The sequence below is a fragment of the Pristis pectinata genome, chromosome 22, assembly GCF_009764475.1.
Source record: "Pristis pectinata isolate sPriPec2 chromosome 22, sPriPec2.1.pri, whole genome shotgun sequence".
Lineage (NCBI taxonomy): Eukaryota > Metazoa > Chordata > Chondrichthyes > Rhinopristiformes > Pristidae > Pristis > Pristis pectinata.
Window position 1 is genome coordinate 20,497,653 of NC_067426.1, and position 26,369 is coordinate 20,524,021.

Genomic DNA, 26,369 nt, shown 5'->3' on the forward strand with positions numbered 1-26,369 from the left:
AAAACATAGTAAAATACATAGAAAAGCATTAAACTGAAAAAATTAAAAACATTATACTAAAATAATTCTTAAAAAAAATTACTTACTTTCCCATTTGCTTCCCAGCTTCCTAATCTGTTCAGCTAGAATCCCCACTGAAACTGGGGTTTTTGATTCTACTCCAAGCCTGATGTGACGTTAAATTAGAAATCCCAACAGCACTTGAGTGCAGGGATGGGTGTGATTTGTCATTTAGTACATCCCAGTCCTTCAAAGGTCCCCATAAGCCCAGGTCACAGTTTTATTGGAACAGCGAATGCCATTAGTTTCTGCCATTGAATCTAGAACTTCAGGAGTTGCTGCCAGCAATTCCCTACTCCTGCATGGTGTGCACTGCTTTGAAGCCTTCTCTGATTTACCCAGAGTCAGTGATCTGACCCAAATCAGATAATTGAAAACTATTCTCAGTGCATAGAAGCCCTGAAAATTTTAAGTTGTGTTGCATGAGATATGACTGAGTTTTCAATGGTGTATTAAACCTTAATTGCTACTCACTGGTCCTAAAAAAAACTCATTTCCTTTGTGAGTGATATCTTTTCTTCTAACAAATATGATTTTTTTTAGAAATAATCTTTATGCTTGTTATGTTATTTCTCTTTTAATCTCATGTTTATTCCCCCATTTATATTTTGCACTATAAACTACTAAAAATTGAGCTTTACACTTTCTAATGTGCTGGGATTGTAAAATATTCAGAAAATTTACTCTCAGAAATTGACATTTTTGATTAAAAGAGAAATATAATTCTTTAATGTGATTGGTTGCTCAGCTTCTGATGTGGTCTTTTGTTAAGAACATAAGAAATGGCAGTGGGTGTAGACATACAGCCACTCAGATCTGCTCTGCCACCCAGTAGGATGATGACTAATCCACCACCAAGTTAATTTTCCCATCCAATCCCTCTGCCTCTTGATTCTGTTAGTTTTCAAAACCACTGAACTCAGCTGCACATATTCTCAAAGCCTGAACATTCTCAACCATCTGTGGTAGGAGGCTCTAAAGATTCACAGCCCTCAGAATGAAGAAACCTTGCCCGATCTAGTGACCCTTGAGACCGTCTTCTAATTCCAGCATTTCCAACAACATTTTCACAAAATATGCCTTGTTATTCCTTTAAAATCTTTTACATTTAATTGCAATCTCCTAGTTTCCATAAGTTTCTACTCACTAGAAACAATTAATTACAATTATAAAAGCAATGTAACCATAAAACATGGGGCAAAATCTGAGTTCCGTCTATTAGTATTCCAAGTTTGGGGGAGTGAGTGGAAAAGTCAATGTTTTGTCAACTGCAATGCCCAGGTCTTGCAGGAATCCAGTCCTTCAACTTGACGTTACTGGAAATGCCAGCACTGTTGTGCATTTTGTTAAACCCCTATCAAACTTATATCTAGAGTGTTGAACTTCGGTTGTACACCACAAAATGACCTTCTGCTGTCACTGTAGTTAGTTTTCAAAGTAAGGCAACTTTAAATCTGATGCAAACTTATTGGAGAATTTGACGTTTAAGCTACATTGAAGCTGAAAATTACTCCATATGTTCCACAGTGACAGAAAGCTGCTGTTTACATGTTGTGGTTTTACAGTAAGAGAATGAAAGTTGCAACATCCTCCTTTGATTAGGAAATTTAACAAGTTTCTTGATAGATGAAGACAGATTATATGATGCAAACTCATTATTGTACAGCCAAGTATCTGAGCATTTTGAGTAGCATACATGGCAAGTCTTTGCAAATGATTCAAGAAGTGTACAACAGCCACTGGTGTTACATGAGTACTTATAACATTGATTTTAATGGAGCACCTGGTTGAGCTTTCTGGAAAATATCTGGTTCCATTCCTGCCTCAAACAAAGTGCAGGGAATATTCTACTCAATGGAAAAATCAGCCAGTAAAGTTAATGCCAACCACCCGGCATTCTTCTAGGTCCTCCCGGAGTTATTTGGGAAACATTTTGAAATTTCACACATGAATGAAAAAGAAAATCTGATGGAGAGTAAAACTGACAGATTCACAACCATCCTACTGTACAAGACAAGTTCCTGTTCGACCTCACAACATCACATAATCAAATAGAGAAAAATGAACTTCCTACTGTAAGGTCGTGTGAAATTCAACCTCTGCCAGACATGGATCTCATTCCCTCCCAAACATGGACCTCAACCCCTGCCAAACCTGGACCACAAATGCCACCAATCCTGGACGTCAATCCCTACCAGTAATTGTCCTCCACCCCTGATAACCATTAATCTCAATCCCTGACAAAAATGGATCTGAACCTCTGCTAATGAATTCTTGAAGTCAAAGCAGCTCAGATTTCTCTGAGCTGAATTTTTTTTATTCACTTGTTTGCCCTATTTGAACTTAAAGGGTTTGAAGGTCTAATGGTTTGGGATGAACTGTGTCCCATCCTGGTGGATGAACTGTAATAAAAAAAAACAAGACGACATGAATTTAAGCTGCACATGTGGCCTCTGAGACTCCCTGGAGTCAAGAGGAAGAATGCCCCTGCCGTGCCTTGTTATTTAACATTTTGTACAACTACTAATCTTCTGCTCAATTGGAAACTTTTGAACTGGCCAATAAGAAAGATTTTCATATCCTAATTGACATTGATTTGAACTCAGATTTGAGCAGCAAAAATGTTGCAGTATATCGCTAGACAAATTATTTAAGAATGTAGGTTAATATTCTGAGAAAACCACTGAAGTGGAATGTCGTATAATAGTGAGAGAATTATATACCAACAGAGGAGGACACTTGGCCCATCACACTTTGCTCACTCCCTGAAGGAGATTTCCACTTAGTATCATTTATCCCTGTATCTTTTTAACCTTTTAATATATTTATCTATATGTTTTACAGTATTATAGATTCTGTTTTCACTATACACTCTAACAACTGTCTATATAAAGCATTTCTTTTGATCCCTATTTTTGCCCTTTAACTTACATTTATCCATTCTATTTACCAACTCATCAGCCATTTACTTAAGCAAGGCCAAACCATTTGATCCTCTTAACCTTCCCTGCTTTAAAAGAAAAAGCGCAGTTTCCCAAATTGATTCAAGTAAACTAAAGCTTCACTAAGAACATGGTATCTACCTTCACATCGTTCTACACAGACTACAACAAGATGGTTTTGCACTTGTATGCAATCAAGGTGAAGTTGGTAAGGAGCATCTGAAATATTTTAGCCAAGACCTAATAAATACAAGCCCCTTTGTGGTGTCCTCAGGAGGTGCATCAGAAGTCTGGTGCTGATATCCAGGTACAGTTACTTATCACCCATTTTACCTTTTCTACCCATGACCCAATGTTTGCTGACTTACCATTTTGACCAACAACAGGTCTTTGTTGGACCTGATAGAAGTTTATAAAATTATGAGATGGTAGATAATCAGAGTCTTTTTCCCAGGATAGAAATATCAAATACCAGAGGGCATAGCTTTAAGATGAGAGGGGAAAGTTTTTTTTACAAAAAGACTAGTAGGTGCCTGGAACTGGCTGCCAGGGGTGGTGGTGGAAGCAGACACGATAGTGGTGTTTATGAGGCACTTAGACACATGAACTTGAAGGGAAATGGAGGGACATGGATCATGGATGGAATTAGTTTCATTGGGCATTATGGGTCGGCGCAGACATCATGGGCCGAAGACCCTGGTCCTGTGCTGTACTGTTCTATGTTCTGTGTTCTTTGATCTTCATCCTCCAAGCCATTGCCCAGATTCAGGTTTTGGGTAACACTTGCATGGCCAATATTTATTGCCCATCCTTAATCGCCGTGGAGAAGGTGGTAGTGAACCGCTGCCTTTAACCACTGTAGTCCTTCTGGTGAAGGTGCTTCCACAGTGCTGTTGGGTAGGGAGTTCCAGGATTTAGAACCGGAAATGATGAAGGGTCATCAAATTATTTCCAAGTCAGGATAGTGCACAACATGAGGGGAACCTGCAGGTGGTGGTGTTCCCATGCTACTCTTGTGCTTCTTGGTGGCAGAGTTTGTGGGTTTGAGAAATGTGGGCGGAGTAGCCTGGGTGAGTACCTACAGTGCATTTGGTAGATGGTGTGAACTGCAGCCACTGTGCATCAGTAGTGGAGGGAACACTTGAGTGGGTGCCAGGCTGGTTTGTTTTGGTTGCATTTGATCTTCTTGAGAATTATTCTCCTTTGGGTAAGGCCAGAGGAGAATGTTTCACTGATCCCTTGACTTAAACTGCAGTGAGACCAAACCTGAAGGCTGATTACAATCAGGTCAGAGTTCTTAAACCATAAACCATATTCAAAAAAATTAATAATTGAAAATAAGCTAATTTATAGTGTTTTCAGGTTAACTGCTTTTCTGCTTTGCCTATAGGAAAGAATTGCATGGATTATAACCTATTCATTTTTATATCAAATTTTATTAGAGGAAAAAAATCAGGTCTAAATGAGTACATGTGTGTTTGTAATCTGTGATTTTGTACCTAATCCAGCAAAGGTAAATAGAGATTATCTCTAAAAGAAGTATTTATTTCAGTATTAAAAATCAAATTGATCAAGATCCAGCTATAAACAATTTAGCTGGAAATAGGCTTGTTAGTATATCCATTCTCTTATTGCCAGCACTAGAAATTAATTGTTGCCTCCAGTGGACTGTTCATTAGCCCCTCTACTGCACACCAAAAACCATTTTGGTCTTGGCCTGCAACATGGTAAACTGGTAGTGCCTGAGGCAACAGGCAACACTGGATGGGTCTTACATTAGGGAAGACCTTTCCTTCACCGTTATGTCAGACCAGGTCAGGGACATCCAGTCTTTGGAGGGTTAAGGTGGGGGTGTCTGAGCTATTGGTTCTGAATATGAAATAAGGTGTTGTACTTCAATATTACTGTCGTCTTGTTGTTCATTCACTATATAGGGCGCTCTTTCAATTGTGACCAGGACTGTCTTCTCCCTGCAGCTTAGGGCTGTTCACCCAAGCCCCATCAGCACCCCAGTTAGCTCCTGCTGACTTGTATCATGTGTCATCTTGACCTGCAAGAGAGTGAGTCATGTGTCAGTGAATAGTGCCAATCACATTTGGATAATTGGTTGTATTTATTGAATAGTTAGCAGTGTTTGCAAATTGCGATGTAAGTATGAAGACTGCAATAGTGCCAAGTACAGGATGCTTATGAATGTTAGACATGAATCCTAATTGAAAAAGATTGCAGGTGAAGGATGGGTGTGCGGTGAAATGAGCAGTGGCTGAGATTAGTGGTTGCATTTGCTGATATGTGATAGTTGAAAGTGCATTCTCTGTGTTCCGTGTTTAAGTCCATTGAACTCTTTCTGGTTATGTATCTAAGTCCTTGGGAATGTACTACCTGCAAAGATCTCTGTGGTCATCTACTACCACTGCCTTCTCATAAAAGATACCAGGGCATCTCTTTTCCTTTCCATCCCTTCCACTTCCACCTCCAATTCCACACTTGAAAACCTGGGTGCCAGCTCTCTCCCACGTTCCACAATTTTGCTCTGTTTCCTAGGAAAGATTCAGCTACAAAGAACCATTTGCACCTGCTCCAGCCACAATCCCCCTACCATCTAAGCAGTGCAGGTTAGCCTGTCATACTGTTAGCAAAGCACTATTTTGGGACCCCTGCTGACTCGTGCAGCATATCAACAGCACAGTTAGCACTGCCAACAGCCAGCAACCAGGAAAATGGCAGTACAAAAATCACATGCTGCGTGAATTACATGGAACAGGTGTACAACTGTTTTTAATCCTAACTTATTTAGCTGGATGTCTTTGTTGTAGAGTGCAAGATTCAAGTACACACTGAAGGTGAAGGTTCACAGAAGAGTTTGTATGTTCATTCTGAAATATGTTTATAATGATTGAGACTATTCACCAATAGAGTAGGAGAAGAATTTCTAAGTTACAGCACCTGTTCAGATATCTGAAGCCGCCTTCACTTGAAGCACTCCCTGCCAATTGTGCAAAGTGTGAATGGATATGAAATGTGCAACTTCAGACTAATTGGTGTTTAAAAAAAACAAACCCAGGGTACATCTGCAAACTCAAGAAATGAGTTAAAGGTCCCAAAAGTTAGTGGAAAATTATTGAACATTTTGTAATTACTCTGCTACAGTTTCAGATTCTCAGTGAGATCCCAACACACATTCTTGTCTTGAATGTCATTCACTACTTGTCTCTGTGCGATACCATTCTTGGCTTGGTCACCTAGGGCAGCTGTGGAGAATGAGGAAAGAATAAGCCTGAAAATTTATTAAGCAACTTAAGTAACCAAAGTGTGGTGTTAGCAGACTGAGCAATGGCATTTTCAGGATGCACTTTGGCAGCCAAGAAAAGTGTGCTTGGGAAGTTAACATACTGGAGATTTGGACGGAGGAAGGGAAAATTGCTCAAATATTTTAATAAAAGCAAATGGAAAAGTCAATTCTTTCTTATGTAATGCAGGAACCTTGCAACTACAGCAGAACATTTTTTGGATCCATAGAGAATTTGCCCAGTAATGTGGGTGGGAGCATATGCTCCAAAACACACAGCAGAATCATGATATTGTGGTGACCCATCTTCCACACAGGCGAACCGGCTCCGAAAACGGCGCGCACATTGGCAGAGAGGCCAGCCATAAAATGGTGCTGCGCCGCCTTCTCCACCAGCGAAGGGAGAAAGCCCGCGCGCAGGAAGAGGTTCTGGTGGTGCACCTCTGACGTCATCGCCGCCCAGAGAGGGTGGGAACTTAACTGTTTAAAAGCCAGTGCAGTGAGGTTCGCAAAAAAAGTCTCGAGTGCAACCTACAGACTACGTGTCATTATTTCTAGCTGAGTGCATAGCCCATCGCTACATTGGTGACCTCGACGGTCCAAACGGGATTTGGACCGAAGATGATCGACTCTTCATCCGTTCACACAGTTTCGCTGAAACTGCCACCCTTCTGGACACTGCGACCACGCCTATGATTTGACCAAGCAGAGGCCCAGTTCCAGATTCGGCAGATATCTTCTGATTCCGTGCATTACTTTTACATGGTGAGCTCCCTTAACCAGGAGGCAGCCGCCCGGGTTGAGGATTTCATACAGTCGCCCCCAGAGGAAGGCAAATATGCAGCATTTAAAGCGCTGCTCATAAGGACCTTCAGCCTCTCACAGCGGGAGTGAGGTGCCCGCTTGCTGCACCTCGACAGTTTGGGAGACAGGACGCCGTCAGCATTAATGAATGAGATGCTGGCCCTGGCTGACAGACACAAGCCCTGCCTCATGTTCGAGCAGGCATTCCTAGAGCAACTGCACGAGGACATACATCTGCTACTGGCCGACGCAGATTTTAGTGACCCCCGGAAGGTGGCGGCTCAGGCAGACGTGCTGTGGAAAGCCAAGAAGGAAAGCAGGGTGTCCGTCGGACAGATTACTAAGCCACATGCCCAACGGCAGGACAGACCAGGCCCGGCAACGGAGCGCACACAACCCAGAGGCAGGAGTGAGAAGGCCAATGCACAGTGGTGTTTCTACCACCAGCGGTGGGGTGCAGAAGCCCGCCGGTGTCACCTGCCTTGCGAGTTCTCACGAAACGCCAAGGCCAGCCGCCGCTAATGGCTACGGCGGCTGTCCACTAGGACAGCCTCTTGTACGTCTGGGACAAACAGTCGGGACACTGTTTCTTGGTCGACACCGGAGCGGAAATCAGCGCCTTACCCCCGACGGGGTATGACACCCGCAACAGGGAGCCGGGACCCACTCTGAAGGCCACAAACGGTAGCACGATACAAACCTACGGCATCCGCACAGTGCAGTTGCAGTTCGGCGCCAGCCGGTTCACGTGGAACTTCACACTGGCCGCCGTGGCCCAACCACTCCTGGGGGCGGACTTCTTGCGAGCTCACAGCCTACTGGTCGACTTGCATGGGAAAAGTCTGGTCCATGCCAAGACCTACCAGACGTTCTCCTTGGGTGAAGCCAAGTTGCCGGCCTCACACCTGGACTCCACCACGCTGTCGGACAACAAATTCACCAGAATCCTGGCGGACTTCCCATCGGTTCTGGCACCACAGTTCACGGCAGGCATCCCCAGACACAGAGTACAGCACCACATTCCGACCAAGGGACCACCACTCCACGCCCACGCACGACGTCTTCCCCCTGTCAAGCTCCGCCTGGCGAAGGAGGAGTTCAAGAGGATGGAGGAATTGGGGATCGTACGGAGGTCAGACAGCCCATGGGCTTCCCCCCTACACTTGGTGCCCAAAGCAGCCGAGGGCTGGAGACCATGCGGCGACTACCGTCGACTGAACGAGGCTACAACCCCAGACAGCTACTCCGTGCCGCACATACACAACTTTGCAGCAAACCTGCACAGGGCAAGTGTCTTTTCCAAAGTGAACCTCATCCGGGGATACCAGCAAATCCCGGTACACACTGAAGACATCCCCAAGACAGCACTCGTTACCCCGTTCGGCCTGTTTGAGTTCCTCCAAATGCCGTTTGGCCTGAAGAATGCTGCACAGACGTTCCAGCGGCTAATGGATGCGGTGGGATGCGACTATGGACTTCGCGTTCATCTATTTGGACGACACCCTCATAGCCAGCAGAAATTGTCAGGAGCATCTGTCCCACCTCTGCCAGCTCTGTTCCCGCCTGAGTGATTTTGGCCTCACGATCAACCTGGCCAAATGCCAGTTCGGACTCAACACCATCGACTTCCTGGGCCACAGGATTACCAAAGACGGGGCAACGCCCCTGCCCGCCAAGGTAGACGTGATCCGCCACTTCGCCCAGCCCAACACAGTCAAAGACTTGCAGGAGTTCATGGGTATGGTCAACTTCTACCGCCGTTTCCTCCCCTCAGCAGCCCATATCATGTGCCCTTTTTTCACCCTGATGTCGGGTAAAGGCAAAGACATTACTTGGGATGAAGAGGCCGCGGCCGCCTTTGTTCAAGCCAAGGAAGCCTTGGCAGATGCCACGATGCTGGTGCACCCCCGAATGGACGTTCCAACCGCCCTCACAGTGGACGTATCAAACACGGCAGTCAGTGGGGTGCTGGAGCAACTCATCGAGGGGTGCTGGCAACCCCTGGCGTTCTTCAGCAGGCATCTGCGGCAACCCGAACTCAAGTACAGTGTCTTCAACTGGGAGCTGTTGGCGCTATATCTGGAATCCGACATTTCAGGTGGTACTTAGAGGGCAGGCCTTTCACCGCGTTCACAGACCACAAACTGTTGACCTTTGCATTCACGAAGGTGTCCGATCCCTGGTCGGCCCACCAGCAATGACATCTGTCCTACATCTCCAAGTACACAACAGACATCCAGCATGTCTCGCGAAAGGACAACGTCATGGCAGATGCACTCTCCAGGCCAGCTATCCAGGCCCTGTCCCGGGGGTGGACTATGTAGCACTGGCGGAGGCGCAACAGACAGATGACGGGTTGCCCAGCTTCAGGACCGCAGTCTCAGGTTTGCAGCTGTAAGACTTCCTGGTAGGCCCAGGTGGGAGGACCCTCCTGTGCGATGTGGCTACCAGCCAACCTTGCCCCATTGTCCCGGCAGCCTGGCGGCGGCGAGTTTTCAACTCCATACACGGCTTGGCGCACCCATCTATCAGGACAACCGTCTGGATGGTCTCCAGCAGGTTCGGGTGGCACGGCCTTCACAAACAGGTCAGCGAATGGGCCAAAACATGCGTGCAGTGTCAAGCGGCCAAGGTGCAGCAGCACACCAAAGCCCCACCGCAGCAGTTCGAACCCACCCGCCAGAGGTTCGACCACATCCATGTGGATATCGTGGGGCCCCTGCCAGTGTCGAGGGGAGCGCAGTACCTATGGTCTATGGTAGACCGGTTCACGAGATGGCCGGAGGCGGCCCCGGTCACTGACACCACTGTCGATTCCTGCGCCCAAGCGCTGATTGCAACCTGGGTAGCACGCTTTGGGGTACCGGCCCACATTACCTCCGACAGAGGCGCCCAGTTCACCTCCAGCCTGTGGTCGGCTGTGGCCAGCCTGTTGGGAGCACGGTTACACCACACAACTGCCTACCACCCACAGTCAAATGGACTAGTGGAACGTTTCCACCGTCACTTGAAGTCGGCTCTCATGGCCCACCTGAAAGGGCCTGACTGGGTGGACGAGCTTCCCTGGGTCCTGCTTGGAACCTGCACAGCACCCAGAGAGAATCTGCACACCTTGTCGGCCGAGCTGGTGTATGGCGCACCCCTGGTCGTCCCAGGGGAGTTCATACCAGCCCCAAGGGGGCAAGAGGAAGAACCCACAGCAGTCCTGGACAGACTACGCGAGAGGCTCGGCAACCTGGCCCCCATACTGACTTCACGGCATGGACAGATCCCGACCTGTGTACCCAAAAACCTGCAGAACTGTAAGTTTGTATTTGTATGGAGGGGCGCACACAGGACACCGCTACAGCGGCCATTCCAGGTGCTCAGGAACAACGGGTCCACGTTCGTTCTAGACATTAGGGGGAAAGAGAAGGTTTTCACAGTGGACCGGCTTAAACTGGCCCATGTGGACTTGGCGCAGCCGGTTGAGGTTCAGGCCCTGCAGCGCAGACGCAGACCGCCCAAACAGTGACTGATCCAGTCTGTGGACTTCAGAGGGTGTATCGCCAGTTCTGGGGGGGCGGTTATGGGGCGACCCACCTTCCACGCAGGCGAACCGGCGCGCGTGTCGGCTGAGAGGCCAGCCACAAAATAGCGCTGGGCCACCTTCTCCACCAGCAAGGAGAGAAAGCCTGCGCGCGGCAAGAGGTTCTGGTGGTGCACCTCTGACGTCATCACTGCCCGGAGAGGGCGGGAACTTAACTGTCAAAAGCCAGCATGGCAAGGTTCGCAAAAAACCAGCCTCGAGCGCAACCTACCGACTGCATGTCATTATTTCTAGCTCAGTGCGTAGCCCATCGCTACAATATTATATCTCTGGCTCTGTAATAAAAATTTAACTAAATGATTTGAGGAAGAGGAGAACTATTACACTGGTTTGATTGTACACACATCCTTGCAAAGATCTTTAAAGATATTTAGAAGGATCAAGTGGCAGGTAAATCACACTGACATCCAGAGAAATAACATGCTATAATCTAGTGCCACAGAATGTTTGTACAGAACATTTGATTTCGCAGAATGTATATGTAGAATATGTACTATCATTGACTGTCTAAGGGGTCTAAGGGCTGAACTATCTATAACAACAAGCCCCCTGTGGATGAATGTCTTTCTCATGATCCTCTTTTGACTATTAATTTATTCTGTTCCTTAATTTTCTCACATGATTACTTTTCCAAAACTATTAGCCATTTGAATGTAAGGAATAAGACAGAATGGTTTTAGAGTTTTTACTTTTAAGATTTTAATTTTCTAAAATGTTTGTAGGGAGGATACGTTTCTAAGTTTCCCTTTCTGCAACCTAGCTTACCATTCCCAGTATAAAACTGCGCATTTGAATGCAATTAGGGTTTTGGAATATCATTCCATGCACTAACCCAGGGCACCACTTAAAGCAGTCTGATTTCACAGGGAGAAAACCTGGGATTTGGAAGCAAATTATTTGCATCAGGGCGTTTCCAGGAATGTGCCCACGTGGCTCTGCTCGTGTTGCTGGATTCCTCTAATGTGACTTTATTTACTTCAATGTTGATACTTCTATCAACGTGCTCCCTCCCAGATCATAATGATTGTAAAATATGTTTTCTTTATGAGACTCCAAGTCTGTCTCTGTGAATTAACCTACAGAAGAAGATTTTTTGTATCTTTACAGTTCAAAACCATTCAGAAGTCAACCTCCTTGAAGCATTGTGCAATGCTTGCGATTGTTCTTTCTCGTCTTTTTTTTAAACTGCAGTTTAACTTTAACCCATTCACCACCATCCACGTTCAGTTAGGGTTGAATAAAATGTCATTTAGGTCTTGAATGCATCAAATTCCTCTGTCGGTTATTATGACCAAGATGTTAATCAGTTCAGAATAAATGAGGTAAAAACACTTCTGCACAGCAGAAAAAGCAATCTGATACAAAAAGTTATTGTACAATAATAAGTCATATGAAACTTCCAAACTAAATTGTTCATGTTTTTCATGAGACATTTTGTTCCTAACTCTGAAATCACAAAAATCTTAATCTCTTTGTTTTTTCCAGTTTGGATCACCCTACTGTATATGGCCAGCATTTTCCCTTCTTATTATAAATTTGCAGTCTTCACTGTTCTTCTTGGTCCAATGTGAATTTCTACATGGCTGCACCATTTTCATTAAATTTTGCTTCTTTCCGAGACCTTTACTGTACTTACTATAAATTAACTTGCAAACTTGTACAGTTATGAACAAAAAGGAGATGGTGGGTTAATTCCTTCCCCACCTCAGCCCAAGTTCATCCAGTACACAGACTGTTCTGGACTCATTCTGATTGTTTTCATTACTATTGCTACTCCAAGCACATATTTCTCTGTTCCTTGACATATTGGAAATTGTTTCAATTCCACGTTGAGACACAAGAGACTGCCTGGATCCACCTATCACTTACCAGTTCTTTGCCTACCCCTCCCCCTCATCTCCTGATACTGGCAATGTTCCCTCTACTCTTTCTGTCCACATTGAAGGGTCTCAACCCAAAACATCGACTGTCCATTTCCCTCTACAGATGCTGCCTGACCTGCTGAGTTCCTCCACCAGTTTCTGTTTTGCTCTAATTCCCTGTCACAATTTCTTTGGGGAATGTATTTACTTTATTTCATGACTCCAAAAGTTAGTGAATCATTCTGTAGTTTACATTTATCTAGAAATTTTTTACCTATGCTTGATTGTTGGGGGTCCCATCTTTCAGTAGAAACAATAAAACTAAATCTTCTGCCTATGTCAGTGGTTCCAAAACTCCATTCACCAAAGCAGGTTGGCTGGTCATTTATATCTTTGGCTGTATGTGAGAATTGCCATGCACAACTTGGCAGCTTCAATCACCTACAGAATGCTATATTACAACCATGATTTATTCATGTGGAATGTCCTGTAGATATGAAAGGTAGTATATATTCAGGGCATATTCTTTCTATTTGCTCGGTTGTTCAATGGCCATTTCACTTGCTACTGTCATTTTCAACAATTAGACCATATATTCACCTCTCTTGGATTCAAGTTGTTAACTATTTGATGAAAATGTTAAAGACTATTTATAATTTTAATGCATATAGTTGAGAATAGTTAACTAACTTTAAATCCTGCATTCAGAGTTTTGCCTTTAGGAGAGACTAAGTTAATATTACAGCTAATCTCTATTGTATCAGCATCATGCTGTTGAACTTAGCTACTTCAAACACAATGATGGAACTTCCATTCAATACTAATTCTTCAGTCTCACTTTCATCAGCATATCCAGTAGTGATCAAGTAGAATCATTTTCTACTTGCATTCACATTGGAGCTGATGAACCATTGCTTCTGGAGTCAGAATTGTCGAATGGGCAAGGAGGGGAAGAGCACAGAGAATTACTGGCTGAAAATGCCCATTTTACCTTTCTGGGCCACAAGTGTACCTTAAACACTAAGGTGCAGGATTGATTGTTACAAAAGTGGGTTGTTTCATCTTGCATACTACAAAAGTCTTGTTTCTGTGAATGTGCAGTTTCTCCAACCATATGTTCTAATTGCGTTATTGGAAGTAAAGGAACCAGCTGTAATTTTATTTGTGAGGCCTTGCCATGTGTAAGTTGGTTGCTGCAATTCCCTACCATACATCAGTGAGTGCACTTCAAGAGCATTTCAATGGCAGTAAAGTGATTTCTGATGGCCTGAGGTTCTGAAGGGCATTATATCAATCCAAGTTATTTCCTCATTCCTCCCTTCCTTTTAACCACTTCCCAACCATGCCTTTAAGCATTTTTTGGCATTTAGATCAGAGAGCCCTCAAACAATTGTTTAACTTTTCACGCCTAACAACCAGAAACAGCTGTAGAAAATTTCCCCTTTGTCTTCTTTATTTAATATTACAGGCTTCCCTTCTGCAAAACCATGACAAAAATACCAGAGCACAGATATGCCATTTTGGCAGATGCATCCAACCCACTTCTTCCCAGTACTTTATTTCTAGCCACAATCTTCAGAAGGTAAGAATGGAATGACACTTGCAGCAATTTTCTTAAATCTACTGCAGCCCAGAATTAGAAGTTTACAGTTTAAATATTCCTAAACGAGAATGAGAGATATGTGCAAATTTGTGATCTCCTCCCCAATGTCCCTTCTCCATTTTGAGGACCAAGGATTCCCATGCATTTTCAAGGAACTTTTGAGACCATCACAATATATTACCTGGTGTCAGACATATGAACAATGTTGCCTGCCCATAGGAGCCAGCTGAGTGTAACTAAGGATCTTGGTCTGAGCGAGGATCCTGAGATTAGTTTACTTATCCTGCCAGCGAATTTGGAGGATTTTGTGGAGATAGCTTTGGTATCAACACCAAAGCAGCATCAGTTTTCCAAAAGGAATATATTCATTATCAACTAGTCAATCTAATGAGCATCTTAAAGAGCAAATACTTCCAACTTCAATGGCTTTTGCAATTGTATTGGGGAAAGAGGGATAGTTTGTAATTATTTTGTCAATTTTTAAGCTTGGAGCAGACTTCCACTGACTCAGCATCACAAATACCTGAGTTGATCCTCATGCGGTTCTTTTGGATTATTTGATTTTTAAGAATCAAGGAAGTTTCAATAGTGCTGGGATACATAAGCCCAGAAATGGTGTGAATTCCACATTCTTGATTCCAATTCTACAATGGAATGGGAGCAAAGCAGAAGCAGTATTCTTTAATGTGTATTTTTGTTTGATGGACTAGATGGTGTTTTACTTTCAAGTCATTTGCTCAAACACACAGGTCAGCTTTTGTAGCATGTATTTGTACTTTAAGGCAGCCCTTGATTGATTGCACTGCACTTTCTCTGTAGCTGTGACACCTTACTCTGTACTGTTACTGTTTTTACCTGTGCTACATCAATGCACTTTGTACTAACTCAATGTGGCTGCACTGTGTAATGAATTGACCTGTACAATCAGTTTGTAAGACAAGCTTTTCACTGTACCTCAGTACAAGTGACAATAATAAACCAATACCTTAAGTCTAATGGACACCACTGGAATGTTACAATCAACCCAAATATGAAATACAAGGGCTGCACTTTCCCAGATGTTAGGCAGTGAAGCAATAGTAAGGTGTAATAGCACAGTCATTTTGTGGTATTTATCTGATCGGCATAATTAAGCAATCTGTTATATTAGGTTAAAAAGGAATATCATTGGAGGAATGGGATGGGAAGGCGTGTTCTGCCCAGAATTAAAGTAGAAATTGCATGGGGAAACAATGTAACAGGACTTTCACAAATGGAAGGTCTCATGCTCTGTCCATTTTACAGCCCAGTGTTTTTGTTTGGCAAAATCATTTGACCCATCATTTTTGCTATCTTTTGTTCTTTAGTTAAGGAAAATCAATTACAAGGTAGAGAACCATGTTACCCTTTCCTTGTTATTCCATAAGGAACAGTGGTATATGTCCATTAGCTGCAAAGGGAAACTCCTGCCTTAAAGCTGATGGATTGCTCCTATCATAAGATACTGTCACATCTTGTAACATTGTTTGTACCACGTTCACAGTTCAATTGAAGACAACTGACTACAACAATTAAATGTTGTGTTTACTCGAAGCTCCATGTCTAAATGATTGAACATGTGACAGTGATGGTCAACTGTAGAGACCACTTTAGGAGAACCTACAAAATACTAACTGGCAACAAGGGCAAGATCTCTGGGCGTGCCTTCCTGCAGAAAGTAATACTGGGTGAGTTTGACCGACAATGAAGAATTTCTGCTGTATTGCGCTGTGTTTAATTGATATGACCGCTGTTACTGTCAGACTCTTTCAAAAAAAAAATGCTGTAAGTCCCATCAACTGATGGAAAATCCATGTCCTTTCCTTTCCAAAAAGCAGTGTTATTCAATCAAAGTGAGCATTGTAATTTTAGCACTGTTTAAATTATTTTCCTTTATTAACAAGACAGATTGTGAGGAAATTTAAAACACAAAAATGGGTTCAATTTAAATCTTTTTTTTGCAGGGTGTTTGGGGTGGGAGAGAATAGGTTACAAAATCTTACAAAGTCCTGATAACCAATTACATGAAAGAAACATATAATAGAATTGTTCTGTATAGCAGCACAATTTATTCAACAATTTATGAAACACTCTAGACAAACAAATTAAGAGATTTATAACCTCGTACCTCACACGCCACCGTTTCAAAATATGGTTCAGGAACACATTCACAAATATTCCTCTGTGCATCACTTCCACAAGAAAATACAATGACCTTTACACAGATACTGCCAATCTGCCCTTATCCTGTCCCTGAAACCTCAAGTTTAAAAAAAATCTAAAAGCAAAGTCTTCATCTCCTATCACTCACAGCAGAAAAACCAGGTCAGCAGATAAATAGCTTGCACGGGTCTATTTAAAGTTCCCATTTAATTACACATAAATAAATATATACATGTGGAACACTATTTGCTTGCTCTGCTGAGGCTGTTGCTCCAAGCTTGTGCTTTATTAATGTCTTGCCATATTAATGTTCCCAAATTCTGGATCAATTGTCCCAAGATAATTCAATGTGCGTGCCATTGATTGAGACAAGCCTGGGTTTAGGCCTTATTCGATCCCGATAAGACCAGGCTAACTCTTTACTCCTTTCTTGCCTCAATTAGAAAGTTGTCACTGCGCAGCCACCTCAACACAATCCTCCTGATGATTATTTTATTTGTCCTTTGTTATTAATTGCACGTTGAATGACTGTTTAATCTCTTTGATAATTAGAACAGTTTGGTCCGTGCCATCTGTCCCCGGTTATTTCCGATGTTTGGCCTCTTTGTCTGTGCTTTTAGTCCCGGATTCCCCCGAGGGATGGCTGTTGGATGAGCTCAGGAACATCTTATCCAGCCCCTTTATAGCCTCCACCAGGTAATTCTGGAAGGCAGTTAATGCAGCGATGATGGCAGGACTCCCGAAGCCATGTGTAATCAGGCTGAAGTGAGTCAAGCAGCTCTGGACTCCAGCTTCAAGGATTGCTGTGGGGCGGCTGTTTCCTAATGGTGACCGGTCCTGAGCTAATAAATCTGTGAACTCTTTACAGATCTGCCTGGAAAAGGAAGGAAATGGGAACAGTAAATATTGGGTGTTGGTCATATTTGGTTTGAACAAATTCTGCAAATGTAAAAACTTTAGAGCGTTTCAAATAATTCCTTGACTATTTTAAATAAGTCATTAAAATAAATAAATAAACACACATATATATGTGTGTGTGTTTATTTATTAAAGCGTGACTATACAGTTACATATATGTGTGTGTGTGTATGTATGTGTATGTGTGTGTGTGTATGTATGTGTGTGTGTGTGTGTGTGTGTGTGTGTACCTATATAGTCATGCTTTTCTCTACAGCATTAACATACAGGGCTAGTATCCAGAAGCCTGGACTAATGACTCCAAGACGTGAATTCAAATCATACCACAGCAGCTAGGGAATTCAAATTCAAGTCATTAAATAAATTTAGTATGGAACTCTTGTATTAGTAATGGTGACCTTGAAATTACTGGATCGTCATTAAAAACCCATCTGATTTACTGATATTCCTCAAAGATGAAGACCTGCCAACCTTATCCAGTCTGGCCTCTGTGTGACTCCAGGCCCACCATTGAGGTTGACTCCAAACAACTCCAAGAGTCTACTAAGCTACTCAGTTCAGGAGTCAAGTTAGGAGTGGTCAATGAATGCTGACTTTGCCAGTAACATCCACATCTTTTGAATGGATAAAAGAAAACAGGTACAGTTTTGTTTATTATATTCATTAAATATTGTAGGCTCCTTAGAAATCCTACGCCTCTATTCACTTCACTTTTCATTGTAGAAAGCATGTCACCCTTTAATTGTTACAATGAACTGTGATTGAAATGCAAGTTTGAAAACTACTTGCATTGAAGGAGAAATGTCTAGCGTCATTGAGGGACCTGAATCGACAACAGCCAGTGAATCCATTGTCTGACAATATTAAATCAGCACCAGAGTGGACCTTTATCCTTTCACCAATGGACCCATTGAGGCCAATTTTCCTCTTCTCAAACTTCCATGGTGTGCCAATTCCTGGGGTACTAATCAGGAAAAATCAACTCGTATGACTGTCTCCAGCCTTTTAGCCTTTCTATCTGCTTCCTGAAGAAGCTCATGGCTCCCAGCATAGAAAATTGTTTGTAAATGTTGATAAAGCTGTAGCATGTTGCTCCCCTTGTCATTTTCTATGAATTCCTTGAAGCAGCTCTCTGGATCTCCACCAGATACCACACAATCAGCCAACAGCCATATAGGCCTCTCTTTATGTCTAGGGTTGTTCTGAAGGATTGGAGACTATTTGGTTGCTGTTCTTCAGAGCTGTCACCAGATCAATAAAAGACACAGCAAATTCAGGCTGCAGAGTGCCTGTAAGGCCTAGGACATAACTTTTTTTCCAGTTAGACCAGTAGTTCTAATCTCTCACACATCAGGCTATTTAAGGGAGTTGATCTCAGAAATCTTAACTATCACTGAAACACACATTTATAGAAAGCACAGCAGTTGACTTTTGGCCGTAATATATACATCAACTCAGTGACTCCTTAGTCATAGGCCAAAGTAATTACTTTGGTACTCATTTTTAAAAGCTTATAAAATTTAACAAAAATAAGGAAAATGATGTAAAACTGCAGATGGCATGAAAATTGGTGGTGGTGTTGATAGTGAGAAGAGTAATCGATCTGGTAATTTGGGCAGAGCTGGTCATTTGGGCTAAGAAATGGCAGATGGAATTTAATCCCGGATAAGTGAGAGGTGATATGTTTAAGGGATCTAATAAGGTGGAACATATACTGTGTATGGTGGCATCATAAGGGGTGATGAGGAACAAAGGGCTGTTGTACAAGTCCAAAGATCCCTGAAGGTGGCAGCACAGGTAGATAGGATAGTGAAGAAGCCGTACAGGATGCTTGCCTTGATTAGCTGGGGCACAGAATACAAGTGCGGGGAGGTCTTGGTAAGGCTATAGCTGGAATATTGTGTGCAGTTCTGCTCGCAACACCACAGGAAGGATGTGAGAGGGGAAAGGAAATTCACCAGGATTTTGCCTGGGATGAAATGTTTTGGTTATGAGAGATTGGATAGGATGGATTTGCTTTCCTTGGAGTGGAGGAGGCTGAGGAAGAACCTCATAGAGGTGTACAAAATGCGTAGATAGAGTACATAGTAAGAAACCTTTCCGCCTTAGCATGATGTTTATGACCAGAGGACATAAGTATAAAGTGACGAGTAAAAAGTTTACAGGGGATCTGAGGAAGAATTTCTTTCACTCAGAGGGTAAGTGAAGTCTGGACAGAATGCCCGAGCAGATGGTGAAGGAAGGTACTCTCACAACATTTAAAAAGCATCTGGACAAGCACTTGAATCTGCAAGGCATAGTAGACTATGGACCAAGTGCTGGTAAGTGGGATAGGTAGGCACTTGATAGTAGGCAGTAACGTGGTGGGTCAAAATGCCTGTTATTTGTGCTGTATGACTCTATGACTATATGACTGTTCTATGCCTCTTCAAAGTTCTTTTGCTTTTAGATTTTTAATGACATATGGGAAAATTGAAAGGAGCCATCAGTCTTATGAGGTCCCATTTTATTCTTTTTTTACCCTTTTTTTTGCAAGGTCTTTCTAAAATTCCAGTTATATTTCTTGCAATCTCATGCCCAGTTAGAAGTTATTAATATAAGAAGCATTCACTTGTAGTCTAAGTAAATTATCAGATTTGTCTATGTTTGCAGTTACTGCCCTGGCAATCAAGTACTGCCCAGTTGTACCCTGTAGTAAGTCTTTCTATTCAAATTAATTCCCTTGGAGCTGACCCTTCTATGGATGGACAGCTCTATCAACTGCTTTGTTCCTGTTTACAATAAAAGAAAGTGAAGTCTTTCATTCCAAGGATGTAAATCACAATTTAACTTGTAGTCCTCTACGTTGTGTTACAGCATCAGTCTATTTGGACAAGTAAGCCTAAGTCTAACACTGGCTGGGTACCCAAAACTAGACATGGGTCTAGATGGTGCACCAAGCAAACAATAGTAGCTACTGCTCATCAAGGGAACAGATCAGAGGGGGATGGGTTGGGCTGTTCGAGCAGACAGCTGAACAAGGCCCTAAGCCTGGAAACAGCTGCCAGTTTGATGCCCTGAAGGTACTGTGTGCACTTGTGTCACACAGAAAAATAATGAAAAATTTTGGGAAGCAAATCAAAACAACCAAAAGAAAATGGCCAGGATAAAATATGGGCAAGCTTAGGATGGATTAGAACAGAAACAGTGTTCCTCTTGTAAAGTGCAGGGATCATCTGAACAAGCTTCTCTTTAAATGAGTTTTACCTGCTCACAATACCCATAGGATATGGAAACAAAATGTGAAATAATTATAGGCTACGTACTATAACAGATACAAATGTCTGGCAGTGAGTTACTAGGCAGTGATTCAATTAAGTTCTGATGTCACCATAAACCACGAGAGTAACGTGTATCATGAACCTCAGAAGAATCACAAGATTCAAGGGCTTTGTGACATTTAACACCAAACAATTGAAATATAATCTACAATTATTTCAGATTTGACATCTTAAGACACTGCTGTGGTCTCACTAAGCACAGTAAATGCAGAGTGACATTGATTAGGAAGTGATGAAGGTGGGAAGGATTGAAGATTTGAAAGCATGCAGTGACATGTGATACTGCATTGTTTGACTTCACAGCAGCAGATTGTAGGGACTACAGACCACACTAAAATACATACTATGAGATATTAATGTATTATGATTTACAACAATGCATATTTACTCATTGACCTCACATGAGGGTCATGGGTAATATGAGATCCAAAGCAATACTCATCTGCAAAGGCAAATCTGCCCATAAATCAAAAATAAAGACAGGAAGCTGGAAATATACAGCAGGTCTGGCAGCATCAAGTCAATGAGTTTTCTGACAGAAAGTTATCAATCTGAAATATTTCTCTCCACAGATACCAACTGACCAGCTGCGTATTCCCAGCATTCTCTATCTTCACTTTAGATTTCCAGCATCTGCAGTTTATTTTTGCTTTTTGACTACAGCCTATTTCCTTCAGGTCCCTATTCATATTGGGAGGGACGTCCATAGGCATGCACTGGAGTCATTTGGAAGTTAAATACTGGAAAAAGTTCTCCAGTGTAACAGCCACTACTTATAAATTTGTGGCTTCAACTCTAGCAGAGTCTAGATTATCAGAATCTGATAACTCAGCAGGAAGTGCATCATCTTCTTATTATTCTTCATTTGCATACCTTGGTGCAGCAGGAGAACTAAAACAACCAATATACAATCTGCAAATAGACTTTAAGCATACAAGGTTTAATTGTTAAGTAAACAAAGCCTCAGGCCAGTCAGCGAGTTAATTAGTGTTTGGTCAGCAATTCAGAATACAAAACTGAAGTGTAGGACCTATAAATCACCACCCTTTATCTACCTCTCTCTCTGCTGATCTCTTTAAATCAGAACAAAAGGCTGAATTATAATTTTGATACAAACCTCAAAACAAAGTTCCTTAATTTTTTTCAGAAGTATAAAAGAATATAGTCTGAGAAACTATGCAATTTAATATTTACACCGCCAAAATAAATATTTCTTTGAACAATGATTCATGATTTCTTAGCAGAAACCAAATGAAGCTCAGGTGGTGCATTCACTACATTTCACACTCTGAATTAAAAATGAAGCTGTTAAAATTCATTCTCCAGCTTCTTTTCCCTCAACATTCAAATAAACAAAGAAAACCAATTGCAGGATGAGGAAAGGCACACTTCCACTTGCACTAAGAATATCATATTAATGTTAGGAAATTCTTCACACTGTGCTAGGATTGTAGCATCATGGGAATCACAGACACAGATGTAGTTGGTTAACTCTGTTTGACTAATAGAGTGAGAGCTTGGGGAAAAATATCAGCAGCAAAGCCCTGATATTTAAAAGAGGCTGAAGTCCCTGAATTAAATCTGGAACTCTAAAGCACAAAAGACAATTTTATAGCTAACCTCGAGTATAATATTGGGAAATACATAATTTTAAAGAAAGGTTTTTAAAACACCAGAAACTATGAGCCTTGTAGCCTAAACAAGTTAAGAAATAATGGTGTAAAGAGTTGCTGCTTCATATTCTGAGAGGTTTGTATTTTACTATTTTTAATTAGAATCTTCTGACTTACTATTTAAACCTGGTTGGTTTCATAAATTCTGTATCACTGCATACTACGTATTGCTTAATCCAGATTAGTTTAAGTTTTGCTTTACTATATGCCAGGTAGTGGAGAGTGTTTTGGTTATTCAGAATATTGTGCTCTGGATTGAAAGAAGAGGGTTCCATCATGATCTCCCCACTGCAAGAGCTTCAGAAATTAATCAAGTCACAATTAAGTTTCTTCCACACAGGAAGGTTGGGGATTTGGCAGGCGGGGAACTCATGTCAGTGCATTGTACTCTATCTTCTAAATTGAAATAAAGAGAATGAATTTCAGGGACAGAGTATAATGCAGAAACCTGATTATACAGAACATTTAGCAATACTGACTGGGGATGAATTTCTAGCAGCTTCCACTAGTCTCATTCATTGTTATTTTTCTTTCTGACATCTTTATAGTTTTCAGTAGATTCATCATTCACTTATCTGAAAATATCACTCAGGAAGTCATTCTTGATTCCCACTTCCAGTCAGTCTTTCTAAATCCAACTCAATCACATGGATAGATAACATGTCAGATGAAGCTTAAATGCTCTTGGCTCCATCGAAACCAGTAATGGATCCCTGGGCAAAATTGCAGTACTCGCCATTGCCTGGAGTGGCAACTTCCTTTTCAATGGTTATGTTAAACAACCTAGAAAGCTTCACAGGGGAAAACATCACACTCCAGTGAAACCCAAATACTGTCATTTCTTGCCTAGTGCCTCTTACTAGCAGAGCTGTCAAATTGATGGTGACAGTAACAGGGATTCAATGCAACACCAACTGTATGAAATATTACAAAGGTTATTCTTCCAAGAAAATTTAATGATATCACAGTTCTAAGCCCTGTGGGTTCAAGGTTGTTGGCAGGTGTGCAAATTCCAGTTTAAACAAAATATACCCTGATGGCAATACTTGAAAAACATTACATCATGACCTATTAATTAACACCAGACAGGGAAATTTGCCAGTTATTCCCCCATAAACACAAGCACATCAGATACTGCACTGACGTATCACCAGGACAAAACATCACTAACCTAGAGCCAATCCTGTAGGCAAATAAAAACACACCAGGGGCTAAATGCAATAGCCCCTGAAAATCCACAAGGGAATTCAAGATGTGTAATCTACCTTTGCTCATTTAGTGTAATGCTGGCAACATGCAACATTGTATTAAGTGCTGCCCCTCAGCAACATCTTCCAGAAGCACAGAATCAATTCCCACATGAGCATTGATGACATCTGCCTCATCACTACTTGAACCCCTCCTTTGTCTCTAAACCGCCTATCACACATGCTTAATAGAACATAGAACAGCACGGGCCCTTCGGCCCACAATGTTGTGCCGACCCATGTAAACCTACTCTCTGATCAATCTAAACACTCCCTCCTACACAGCCCATAACCCTCTATTTTTCTTACATCCATGTCCTGATCTAAGTCTTTTAAATGTCTCTATTGTATAACCCTCTATTTTTCTTACATCCATGTCCTGATCTAAGTCTTTTAAATGTCTCTATTGTATCAGTCTGTACCACCACCCCCACAGCAGTGCATTCCAGGCACCCACCACTCTGTGTAAAAAAAAATCTACATCTCCCCTAAACTTTCCTTCTCTGACCTTAAACTGATGTCCTCTGGTATTGGCCATTGCCGCCCTGGGGAAAAGGTGCAGGATGTCCACACTATCTATGCCTCTCATAATCTTATACACCTCTATCGTCACCTCTCATCCTGCATCACTCCAAAGAGAAAAGCTCTAACTTGCTCAACCATTCCTCACAAGACATGTTCTCTAATCTAGGCATCATCCTGATAAATCTCTTCTGGACCCTCTCTAAATTTTCCACATCCTTCCTGAAGTGACCAGAACTGAACATAATCCTCTAAGTGTGGTCTAACTAGAGTTTTATAGAGCTGCAACATTAGCTCGCAGCTCTTGAACTCAATGCCCCAACTAATGAAGGCCAGCACGTCACACGCCTTCTTAACCACCCTATCAACTTTGAGGGATCTATAGACTTGGCCCCAAAGATCCCTCTGTTCCTCTGCTAAGAATCCTGCCGTTAACCTTGTACTCTGCCTTCAAGTTCTATCTTCCAAAGTGTATCACTTCATACTCTTCCAGATTGAACTCCATCTGCCACTTCTCAGCCCAGCTCTGCATCCTGTCTATATCCTGTTGTAACCTACGACAACCTTCTACACTATCCACAACACCACCAACCTTCGAGTCATCTGCAAACTTACTAACCCACCCCTCCACTTTTTCATCCAAGTCATTTATAAAAATCATAAAGAGCAGGGGTCCCAGAACAGATCCCTGCAGAACACCACTGGTCACCAACCTCCAGGCAGAATACTCTCCATCTACTATCACCCTTTGCCTTCTGTGGGCAAGCCAATTCCAAATCAATGAACAAAACTTCCTCCGATCAAATACTGAGAGGCCTGAAACCATCACAGGCCCACTCCCAAACCAATCACTTCATCTTTCCTGATAACTTTCTGAATCTGAACCAAACTCTGCACAATCTTGGCATCATACTTGACCCCCTGATTACCTTCAGGGCACATATTTTCTGAGTCTCACAGACTCTGTTCATATCTTAAAACCTACTAAGTCTGATTCAATTATCACCCTGTATTTTCTAACCCACATCAGCTCCCAATTAAGCAACACTGCACTTTTACAATTTGTTTGGCTGTTTTCACAACTCCTGTCTCTATCTCTGTAATTTCCCAAGTCCTATAAACTTTCTCTAGTTTCTGCCTCTTGGTTATTCACAAGTGTAATCACTATGTTGCTGCTGGCCATAGTTACAGCTTCCAAGCCCTAAGCTCTGGAATTCCTTCCCTAAACCTCTCTGCCTTTCCACCAGTTTTTCCTCCTTTTATAACATTCCTGAAACTTAGTTCTTACACCAAACCTTTGGTATCAACTCTAATATCTCCACATGTGGTTGCGTTAAATTTTTGATTGACAATGTTCTGATAAAATGCCTTGGGACATTTTACTATGTTAAAAGCACAATGGATATGGAAGTTATTGTTAGAAGGTTTATAACATCCTTTAGTGTTTCAATAGGGAACTATAGTGTGAGTGGCTGCCTCCACGTAAAGCCAGCCTGCACTGATTAAAGCCCTGTGAGGGTATGGGCTTCACTGTGTGGGATTGAGCTTGTTCTAATAATTACAAATTTATTTTTGCAAATTAAAGTTCACAAACTCCACATCAATGTTGTTTTACAGCTGGTGGGGTGGGTGTGTGGCCAGGTTCCTGAAGCTGATGAACAGTGAGCAGGTCAGGCAGGAAAGTCGCTGCATGTATTGTGAGCGGCCTGGCATTGCAGAGCAGAGCAAAGCAGACAGGACACTCTGTCAAAGGGCCAGGCCAGCTCAGATGGAGCCAGGATGGATCCTGTGGCCTCTTTTCCATTGTTGATGCCTCTGTTTTCATGCTATGGTCTCTGTCCTCTCCTGCAGAACCACACACATCCTTGTAAAAGGTATAATTAATAGTAGATTTAATACAAGGACAGAGTTTCACTCCAATTATGGCATTCCACTACTGGGAGTAGAAATGGAGTGATACTCCCAGTAGATGCAATCTCATTTAATTCATTCGCTCCTAAAATATTACACTGAATGAGCCCTCCGCAAATGCCTCCAGCCCATCACTCTTACCACCACTGCCACAGCCCCTGGCTCTCTGACGCTATCTCTGGCCCACCGACTGCCTGGATCTCTGCCAACACGGCTGGGAAGCCATTGGAGTCCTTCCCAGCTCTGAGGATTGTTGGACAAATGCCAGCCTTTATCTCCGACCCTGAATTCATTCCGCCCAGAGTGGGGACTTGTAAGTCAGGACTATCCCAACTAAACAGTGACAGCAATTCACCTTAACCACAGCACTGTCCTCAGCCTCATCAATTTACCATTCCCCCCCCCCCCACTCACCTACCAACTCTCCTTATCCAGCATCAAAATGCTC

At 42.5% G+C, this 26,369-nt stretch overlaps 1 protein-coding gene across 1 annotated transcript in view; it reads right to left on the minus strand.

The window, feature by feature from the left end:
• Window positions 1–16,045: 16,045 nt before the first annotated feature.
• tfap2e (transcription factor AP-2 epsilon) overlaps window positions 16,046–26,369 on the minus strand; it is an 82,188-nt gene continuing 71,864 nt past the window's right edge. The window contains exon 7 of the mRNA XM_052036262.1: window positions 16,046–17,204. Within this exon, the coding sequence (XP_051892222.1) occupies window positions 16,913–17,204 (292 nt within the window). The 3' untranslated portion in view covers window positions 16,046–16,912. The remainder of the gene's footprint in view (window positions 17,205–26,369) is intronic.